This window comes from Neolamprologus brichardi, chromosome 8 (genome assembly GCF_056152115.1).
Source record: "Neolamprologus brichardi isolate AB-2024 chromosome 8, ASM5615211v1, whole genome shotgun sequence".
Lineage (NCBI taxonomy): Eukaryota > Metazoa > Chordata > Actinopteri > Cichliformes > Cichlidae > Neolamprologus > Neolamprologus brichardi.
Window position 1 is genome coordinate 10902972 of NC_142111.1, and position 10832 is coordinate 10913803.

Consider the following 10832-nt stretch of genomic DNA (forward strand, 5'->3'; position numbering starts at 1 on the left):
TTGGACGCAAGTCAAATCTAAGCTGGAATCTTCTTTAATTCAATTGTGAAAACATTCACGTCGACACATCAGGATAAATTCAATACCAGTGATAATACAGGTTTGTTGATTGGTGCTTCGGTAAAATGCGTCAGCAGCAGTGCCATTTTCAGAAAACCAACTCCAGATCAAATTGGTCAAGTCCATGTAGGAAACTAGGTCAAATTTTGCATACTAATCTCCCCATTACATCCTACAACACATCTTCCAAACACCATTTAACCCTCATTTTTTGCAATGATATATTATTTGAATCATAAATCTTGATTCTTGATCTGGATCATAATCTTCTGAAACCAGCCTATGCTTCAGGTTCATATTCCAACAGCAACAAAACACTAAAACCCATGCAGGATTCTTACGGCTGGAATGTGGAAGAGATGAAGTACATCCACGGATGAGGGGAGGAGAAGGGGGCAGGTGAATAAGATGGAGAGGAGATGAAATGTGGAAATTACACTTGTGAGACCCCAACACAGGGCACACACACTTTTAATGCAAACAGCAGTACTACAGGAAAAACACTGAAGTTTGAGAATGTTCGCGTAATGATTAGAATACAGCTACACATAAAACTCCCACTCCACCAGCAACATACTAAAGGCAATCTTAATTATTAAACCAAGAATTACATCCAGAGGAATTCCAACCACTTATCACGATTAACCCACAGTGCATTAAATCTATCTATATAGATATTTATATGTCTATATATTTATATATGTATATATCCTGGGGAATTAAGAGACTTTTGCTGCATTAAACAGTTCAAAGAACAATTTCTCATAAATAAAATCAGTGGAAAAAGAAAAAAAAAATTTTTTTTTAGTCCATACACATTTCTTTTTACAAATAGATCCTCAAGATTAATGCAGAAACTATCAACTCCCAGGCTGATATGGGAGGAGAGGGAAAAAAGAAAGAAAGAGAAAAGCAGCTGTACGGCCCTTTGGTCAGCTCTGTAAGACCAGAGGCCAAGCTGCCCAGGCTGGCCTCAAAGCCTGAAATAAGTGGAGGGAGAAAAGGAATCTTCATCATACAGTTGTTTTTAAACACACGCACACACCCACACACGAGACAGACAAATCACTACATTGCGCATTTACAAGTTGACTATCAAATTGGGACAACTGTACACATTGTTGAGATAAGACCATATTTATGGTGCCATTTTAATTTATTTTTACCCCTCCTGCATCACTTCTTTCATCTTGCGTGCCAAAATCCCCCGCCCAAACCCGTCCCTCTCTCTTTTTAACCTTTTGTGGAGAGGATGAGAGCAACAATGAGCCCATAGAGACCCAAGACCTCAGCAAAAATCAAAATGAGGATCATGCCCACGAAAAGCCTTGGCTGCTGAGCTGTGCCCCTCACGCCCGCGTCGCCGACAATGCCGATCGCAAAACCTGCTGCCAGCCCGCTGAGGCCCACACTCAGCCCAGCTCCGAGTTGGAGGAAACTCCTGCACAGAGAGAGATACAGACAGTGGTCAGCACAAAGATGTTGCTTTAACCTTTGAAGTTGACACGAGTCAGAGCATCTTTAAGATTAATGCGACTAATCACAGCCTGTCCTTTGATACAAGTCTAGTGACCCGAAAAGCTGATATTTCTTTTACAAGCTGTAACCAATGCAACATTTTATTCAATCACCAACATGTTCATTTGATTCTTCCCCCCAGTTACCGAGTCATACTGTTGAGTCTCAGTTCAACAGTATGACTCATTCCCCATTTTTCAATTAACAGACTTTCCTTATAACAAGGGACTCGATAGCCCAGGCAAACACTCAGAGCAGCTAAAAGTCTGATGATACTGAGTAAAAGTCATTCTGAAATTAAAAAAAAAAAAAAAAAAAAAAAAAAACACAAAGTAATGTGATATCAGAAGGAAAAAAATAGGTGGTGTTCATCTCCAGATCATTACACCTTTACATTGTGTAGTAACAAAAAAACAACACAAATCATGTGCGTTACTCAGTGAAGTGCGTAAAAAAAAAAAAAACAAAACAAAACCCACAACACTTTTACTTCTTTAAAAAAAAAAAAAAAAAAAAAAAATAAGCAGTTTCAATAGCTTATTACTTTTTCTGGTAAAGCTCCCTGTATATGGCCATACTGCACACTGCCCATACTGTCAGGCATTACCCTGAATAAATGAATTAAGGTAGAAATCAAGGATGTTTGGAACATAAATATTTCTTAATATTTATAATAAATATGGAGTGTAAATAATTGTCCGTCTTGATAAGTTATCCCCGCAACAGATTGGCAACCGTGAAACAGGTTGCTACGGAAAAATGTGATATCCGACCTGCCAGCGAATGACTGCTGGCTGGTGCTAGGTGAAACAGGCTTACAGTGCTGGACTGAAAACTTGCTTGTGATTGATTTGGTTGCTAGCAGGTTGTCGTGGTTGCCCAAGGTTCAGATGGAGGAGGCTGACTTCTCTCCAAACCAACTACTTTCCAAGTGGTAGTAAGGCTGAAAAGTGTGAAAGAAACCAAAAACATCTGCACTTGTTCAAGTTTTACCACCACTTGGCTCCTGGTTGGCAACTGTTTGCAGAGAAGTCTGAGTTGTTCATGAAATTATTGGAAAATGCAGCAACCAAAGCAATCATAAGGAGGTTTTTGGTGCAAATGGCCTTTTTCACCTAGTGCCTGCCAGCAATTGCTTACTAGCTGGTTGAGATTTTATATATTTTTATATACATATCTCGTCTTTATACTTGTGTGACTTGGCCTTAGATAATGAGGGACTTGACACTCTTGATTTTCAGCAGGAATTTTCTTTGCCCTGTTCACCAACCCAGAACTCATTATTTTGAGCAAGATTGAGAGAACGTCCTTTAATGATTGAATATTCCAAATTAGAGTACACACAATGAAATCCAAATTGTCTAAAAGCAGAACTGGACGGTCAGTCTTTCAGAAAGAAAAAGAAAAATTGCAAATTGTGCATCTATAGAAAATAACTTGTCAGGCGAACTCACTTGTAAAGAGACTGCTTCTCTGCGGTGTTGTTGGCAATCAGCACTGCTACTACCAGGCCGTAAATGGCAATGATACCCGCCATGACCACAGGGATGATTGACTTCATGATGAGCTCTGGCCTCATCACAGACATGGCAGCAATACCTGTACCGCTCTTGGCTGTGCCATAGGCTGCTCCCAAGGCTGTAAGGAATGACAGAAACGATAACGAGTTAGATAAATAAAAGCACAGCAAACTAGAGCACACAAACTACAATGCACAGGTCACAATGGGCTGGCAGACAGATGACTGAACCCAGAAGGCAGAGCTGAATAATGAAGCAGAAGCGAAACAGGAGATGGAGCAACGACACAGCTGTTAGTTTCTGTTCCCTTTAAAAATCCAACATGGCTCTACTTGGGAAATTTCCCCCTTCAAATTGAAACCAATTTTCTACAAATACAGATTTAGGCAATTAAATATGTATTCTCATTCAACCAATGTTATTCCAGAATTAGGCTGCAGAGCTGTACATATCACACTCTAAAGAACTTTGGGCTTCAGTACACACACAAAACTGCAGTGTGAATACATATTTATTCACAACCCTGCAACATCTGCTGTGTACCATCTCTAGCCTGTCAGGCTGTAAAGTAATGGGGGACGTAGAGAACAAAAAGCTTCACCAGCGAATTTAGCTCTGCTGATCTGTGACTTACAACGGCACCATCTGCGTCACACACAATCAAGTCTGACGGCAGGAGCAGAGTAAAAGAAAAATCAATAGTTGCCCGTTTCGAAATTAGAAAAGCATAGTATAAACAAATATAGAAGAAAAGACATCCATTAACAACAAGTCATAATTCTGCCTGACAAAAAAGGTCAATGTGGCTCATTTCTCAATATACAAACAATAGGCTGAAAGAGGAGGGTCGAGAATCAGAGACAGGCTGGTTTGACAAGGTTTCCTGTCAAAGGTGTGTGCACATTAATGCAAACCTGTTCATTCACTTCAAAGCAAACACGCGATCGAGTCAAAGCTCTGATCACACTCTGCTTACATTCTGTATGAGCCACCATTTTGGCTATAAGCACATTCACTTTTTTATTGGGAAATTTTCAGTTTTCACAAATTCAACAATATTGTTCAATACAGCCTTTGCACTCAAATTTTGTTACCAAGCTGGCAAATCCCATGTAACAAAATATTTGAGAATACGGGGAAAAAAAAGTGTAAATCTGTAGCCTCTCATTTATGAGGCCACTATGATCTTAAGCTGACCTTGTCATATCAGTGGTGTAAAAGCCAAAGCCCTGACAATGTCATTTTCTTGGCTCTCTGTAGCAAACACGCAGATGATGATTAAATCTGAAAAGTCTCATGTGAGATCATCCTTGGAGACAGCCTGGTAAACACAGCCCGAGGTGTCCTGCACTGTGTAGAGCCTGGAGAGATGGCTTTCTGGTTAGCTTAAATAAAACTAGCTGCGAGGATATATGGCAAACAGATCTAGAGACAGACAGGAAGGAGATTGAGGCCAATCCACAAATGTGCACATGGCAGCCAGCCCCCCCCTCACTACTTATATTGATTTAACATCAGACTGATGATATCACTAGAAGTTAAATCACTCCTGCTCACCTACTCAGATGTGTCTTTGTATGACTGGGCATTGTTTTTTGTGAGAATTGCAAGAACCAAAAGTAGTGAGAAAAAGATCGTTTTACTTTTCATTTTGACTTTGGAGGTGCCAAACTTTCAGCCGGGGGTGTAAATGCTTTAAATCAGACGTGACACTGACTGCAGTGCTTCAATATAAAAACTGATTGAGACAGCAGCGATGTTTAAAGCATTTTCCCCAAAAGAAAACTACTATATTGATAAACCAAATGACTGCAGGGCAATATGCTAACACACGTCAGCCTTCGTCTATTTAAAAGTTTAGAAAAATGCAGCAGTCCATTATCAGTGAGTGTAATACATTACAGTTAGTAATATAATCCCTCGACTATTCTTTCTTGGTACGTTTGGCCTCACTCAAGCGTGACAGGTGAACGCTGATAAACATTCTTATTCTGTCCTGATGATTAAAAGTTTGATGTGTGGCAGAATGGTTTTAACAGTGGTGTGGAAGCAAAACCTCTGGCTTTTAATCCTAATCCCCGCAGCGTCGGTAAAGAGCTTTTCCCCCTTTCCACCCACAGAATATTTTATGTATGGGATGCCCTTATGACGTCTTGTGATGTCAGAGCAGGAGGTGCCTGCAGCTAGAGATGATCTTGCATGCGAAATGCCTACGCAGCAGACAGCCCATCCGTCTGCCATGAATGCAGATAAATAGGGAAGCACTGGTTTTGAGGAAAGAAAAGAAATTCAACATGAAACTGCAATTTCTTCATTTGAAAACCGTTAACCAGTCTTAGAAAACAGGACTTCTAGCTGCAATGTGGAAAGGAAAAGATGCTGGTTGTGAAAATTAAGACTTGCCCTGACCGATATATTGCATCAGAAGCTTGAGGGGGGATGTCTAGAGCCTATATGTGCCATCACCAATCATCTCTCAACACAGAAGACAGAGAAACAACGCAAATGTTAATTAAAGGTCAAGTAACTAAAAATCACTTTCTAAAAACGATTAAGCAGAAAAAAGAAAAATAAGCTTTGCAGGAAATTTAAAATTTACTGCAGCGCAAAAGAAGCAGTTTTTCAAGCAATGAACATGCATCAACCCCACAATCAGTAGGTTTGTCAATCAGGATATAAATCTACATTTTATTTTTATTGGTTCTGCAGAGAGAAAAGGGTGCTGTGGTGATTCATCAAAGAGGAGAAACAGAAAGAATGCTGCCACAGGAGAAGTGCTACTTGTCCCACAGATTATAACACCCTGAGAGTATCACCTGTTCTTAGCTAAAGATCACTAAAACAATTCATTATCACCTGACACCACTGCTGCAACTCACAGCATGTGACAGCAAGACGCCAAGTGCCGTTATTAAAAACCAAGGCATCCACTTATTTCAGCAAATGCGTTCAAACATTTTAAAATATTCTATTGTAAGAATCTTTAGCCAACCCCCTAAAGTATGACATGCTGAGAATAAACTTAAATGGCAGCCACTTTTTTAGAGCTCATGTACACTGCAGTGATTGATGTCACAGAAGCACAGGCAACAATTCCTGTTAATGAAACCACAGAACCATTAGACTGCTCAAAGCTGAAGCCTGATTCATAGAAAGTCCCCATTTTCATGCACGCACGAGCCCCCTTTCTTCTCTGCAATGTCCCACTTGTTACTCTTTCACCATCACGAACTAGAACCTCTTAGGCCATCACAGACTTAAAAATAACAATAAGTATTTCTAACATGGGACAATTACATATAACACATGATTAATCGCTGGGCATTATTACTTATTACTTGCACTCAATATATCATATTTGAATCTGAATTGCTGCAGCTCATGAAATCTCATGATGAGGTCTGAAAATGCCAATTTTTCACAGATCTTGTGATGTCTTGAAAAAAGGTATCAACAAGATAAATATGACAGAGATTCCTCATGCCTCGAGTTACAACTCTGTAAATTGGTCAATTAGTGGCTTGGTGGTTTAACTGTTGCAGCATGATTGTAAACTTTGTCAATGTAAAATTATTTTTGAAGTGTGGAAAAACATTACTGCCATTACACCAAATTAAAGGAAGAGAAGTATTAAATTAGGAAATAGTCCATAAAACAAATGTGACCTATAATAAAAAAAAACAAACAAGCAGGTATCAAAGTTCACTTTTTATACTACTTCCCACTTTCCATCTTAAAGCCCTGAAACCAGTCATGTTGAAACTAGTTAACAATGACTTGATATTTAAAACAATTACCTGCTGACTTCTTAACTTTAACATTCTGAAGTTAACGTGTAAATACCCAGATGGCATTTCCGAGTCAGAAGGCTCATCATGTGATAATCATGTGATCTTGTGTCATTCCTTACACCAATAAGGAAGTTAACCAGCTGATCCTGGTTTCCAGTGCTCAGTTGTAAGAAAAATGTTTTCAACCAACCAGTAATTTCGATAACACGCTACAAACAAAACTCAAATCGTTTATGTAGAGCGAAAAAACTCGAGCTTTACGAGTTTCACTTTCTAAAATTGCATCCTTTCTTAATACAACCTATTACTCAACACCCTTGTAGCCTTAATGCAGCAGGGTGGCATTTTAGAGGAAAGTGGCAATCAACCCAACATGCCTAAAAGAAGCACCCTAACAAAAGGCTGTTAAGAGTGAACCATATTACAACTCAGTCTCATAATACTACTTTATTTGAATAGAGTATTGACACGATCGTATATGTTCGCATCCCTTCCTCTCTCGTCCTTTTTGCTTTAGACAAAACAGGCTAACGCCAGAGCTAACTTTTGTAGTCGTCATCAGCTAGTCAACTAGCTTTGACTAGTCCTCGCAGTCTCATGATGAAGCGGGAAGGCTAGCTGTGACAATTGTATTCACAAAGAAATACAAACTAAAAATTAGCAAGTTGGGAACACGCCAACAATCACTGGCTGCACCAGCGAAGTCTAAATAAACTCCTGCTCGAGATTAGCTTTGCCACGATAGCCAGGATAGCGGACGGCCCTCACACTTAGCTCGGAAAGAAGTACTATGGCTGAGATCGCCGCGTTGGGACACATGCACACACACAAAAAGGATTAAGCTGCAAAAGAAAACGGCACCACTGGTTAAATAATAATTGACATATGAAATATAATCCTTTTATAATTACCGCTGAACACCATCGCCGCAGAGGCACCCATCGCTGAGAAGAACGGGGAGTACTCGGGGCCTTCGGAAGACGACATTCTTTCTCACGTTTTACGGTAAAAAAAAATAAACTAAATATACAAAATTAATTATATCTGGTGTGTCAAAAAGCGCACTTCACGAAACCTGTCGAAGGCCACGGAATTGAAATGCTGAAGCGACTATACTAAGAAGGAACCTTCTTGTCGCCTAACCTAACAGTGTAAACGAAACAGTCACGACTCCTGCGATAAATACCCGGCGCAGCAGTACAAAATGGCGAAGCGGAAAATATCACCTGACTGGTCGTACGGACAAAACCTATCTCTGACAGGGTGAGAGGGTGCGCAGTAAAATAAAAAAAAAGGTTAATGATTTACTGTTCGACACAGACTGTTTACGAAAGAAAATGTACGGATTTAAAGCGATGTTTTAATGACGTAGTCTGAGCAAAAACAGCGTTTTTGTTCTTTCTTTTCACCTTTTATTTTGAAGGTCACCCCTATTGTGCTTCACTTTGGTATGCTCCGCTGCAGGCTTTCCCTTTGATATCTACATTTCTTCTTCACCCTTCTGAAGAATGAGGACGAAATGATGGGTGAAACCAATAGATATCTTATTTATTATTTTCTACGCTAGGGCCATTTAGTGGAAGGTGGTTTACAGTCAGGTGTGATATGCAGCAGTGTACCACATAACAGTGGGAGAATCCCCATTTCACTGAGATTAAGAAAGAGGAAGGGGTCATGAGAGCTCGGACCCCGAGTTAGAGATGAAGAATGTCTGCATGTGTGACTCAGAGAGAGCTTGTGCAGTCCCCATGCCTCCTCCTCCTCTTCTCCCATTTATTCCTCTTACCCTGCTCACTCTGCATTGCCTAGTCAAGTCAGCACTACATGCAGGCCCCCTCCCCCAGTGCTACTGTAATAGCCCCATGACTCGTGATGCCATTTCTCCACAAGGACCACAGGCCTCCTTCCTTTCGATCACTTTAACTGGCCAGTATCTTAGTAAATAATCAGGGGTATAAAACAAGAACAGAACATTTGGAGATGCGGATGGTGTATGTGTATGTGTATGTGTGTGTGGTGATGCTGATAGCAAAACGGTCACTAATGAAATGACTTTCATTTCTGTTTTCTCTTTTTCTGGTCCTTGACTGAACACTCATTGATCCGGGGAGGGGGGTGGGGGTGAAGAGAGAGGTGTGTAGCATTTCAGCTGAGACTGGATTATAGTGTTCATACTCAGAGCCTATTTAATAGCATGTAATGTGATAGTCTACATACCTACTTCATTGATTCCTGTTTGTTTTGAGTAAATGGTAATGACTGTGTTGTAAGGAGAGCATACGCTATAATTTATTGGCTGATCTCTGGAATTACTTTTAAGGAAGGGAAAGAGGGAACTGTGAGAAGTTCTCGCAAGGGCATCATGAAAGGCACGTTTGCTACAAAGTGTCAGTGCACACTGTCATCCTTTAGCTTTCAGTGATTCTGCTCAGTTCCACACGTTATATGTCATAGATAATGTAAAATTTGCCCTTTATATAACAACACTGAGATACCCAGTGTGTAAATTTACATAAGAAACAGAAATCCTCGACATCATTTTAAACACACACACACCAGCTCCTGCAATATTCAGTCTTTGAACCAGATCAGTACTCGTTGGGACCTCCTCAGCCTGTGTTTTAACCCACCCACTCACTAAGCCAAGTGGCAGGGGTGGCGGTCAAGGAAAAGACCAGTCTCAGTGTACTGTTAAACACTTAAGCATCTTATTTCTCGAGGCTAAGAAGCATGGTTTTTCAAGGAGATGCGCCAGACCAGCATCCAAAGGAGCAGCTAAATATAGCCGTGCATGTGCGATTAGCAGAGTGTGAATCCTGAATGGAGAGCACAGCCTTGGTGAGACAGAGTCAATTCCACTTACTGTAAAAGAAGGAATTACTCCACTCCTTCGCCATTTAAGCTGCTGCATCTCTGCAGATACATTACAGCGAGGCACACACACACTGCAAATCAGTTTGCGCTTTTTTTATTTATATGACTGCACTGACATTGATCGCTTGCACATTGACATGCCAAATAAAATGTCTGATAAATAACCAGGTGTATCAGTTTCCACAGCTGTGAGTTGGTAGGTATGCATGATTCAAATACAGCAGGCTCGGTTTCTCTGTTAGGTTTGATTGAAATGTGGCATGGATTTCTATGAATTGAATTCTGCAGCGCAGCTCACTACCAAGATATATTTATAACTATATCTGACTCATATCTGCTGAATATTTTCCAGCCATGCAGCGTCAGTGTCAGCTTCCACAAAAGAGACATGCACAAGACAGCCAAACGAAAATAGACGTGGTGCGTGTGTCTGAGCAATTTACTTGTCATTCCTAGTAGTTTAAAGCTGGAGCTTTACTACACATTTATGTGCAATTTGCAAGAATTTAATTTCTGCTAATTAGGGTGTCAGTTGTGGTTTTAATATCACAGTTTTCTCTGTGGGTTTGAGGTGCATTGAAGGCTTACAACGCCCCCCCCCCCCCCAAAAAAAAAAAAACCCTCAATCCCTATGCGATATGGCTCTCAGTATACACTTGTATATCTTTGCAGTCCCTTTGGGAAAAGGCTAACTGAAAGTAACTGCTGGGAGTACAGAGCAAACACAAGACAATGTGTGGTCAGCTGACCGTAAAGGCATGTGGCACACTTCTGTGAAAATCGGAGAAAATGCAACTCTTGCTTTGCAGGAACAAACGTGACAGATTTGAAAGGATTAGAAAGCTAAATCTTCAAATGTGAACTGTGGATAATGTCAGGAGAATCAGGGTCTGGAGTTCACTTTTCCTCACCGCAGCAGATGGCTCGCTTCAAAATCATTCTCACTAGTAGAAATACTTTTACTTACACCCATTTATTCACTGTGAATTCATTAGTATTACTCTCACACTGAGTTGATTTAGGGAAATGGATGTTTAAAGCCGTTTTTGGACTGCAGTGTGTGGGTGAA

General features: G+C 40.4%; 1 protein-coding gene across 1 annotated transcript; it reads right to left on the reverse strand.

The window, feature by feature from the left end:
• Positions 1 to 18: 18 nt before the first annotated feature.
• atp6v0cb (ATPase H+ transporting V0 subunit cb) lies at positions 19 to 8098 on the reverse strand. Its single transcript, XM_006808014.3, has 3 exons — positions 7801 to 8098; positions 3033 to 3216; positions 19 to 1501 (listed from the first exon to the last, which is right to left on the reverse strand). The coding sequence occupies exons 1-3, from the start codon at positions 7874 to 7876 to the stop codon at positions 1294 to 1296; spliced, it is 468 nt and encodes a 155-aa protein (XP_006808077.1). The 5' UTR covers positions 7877 to 8098; the 3' UTR covers positions 19 to 1293.
• Between the last annotated feature and the right edge of the window lie 2734 nt (positions 8099 to 10832).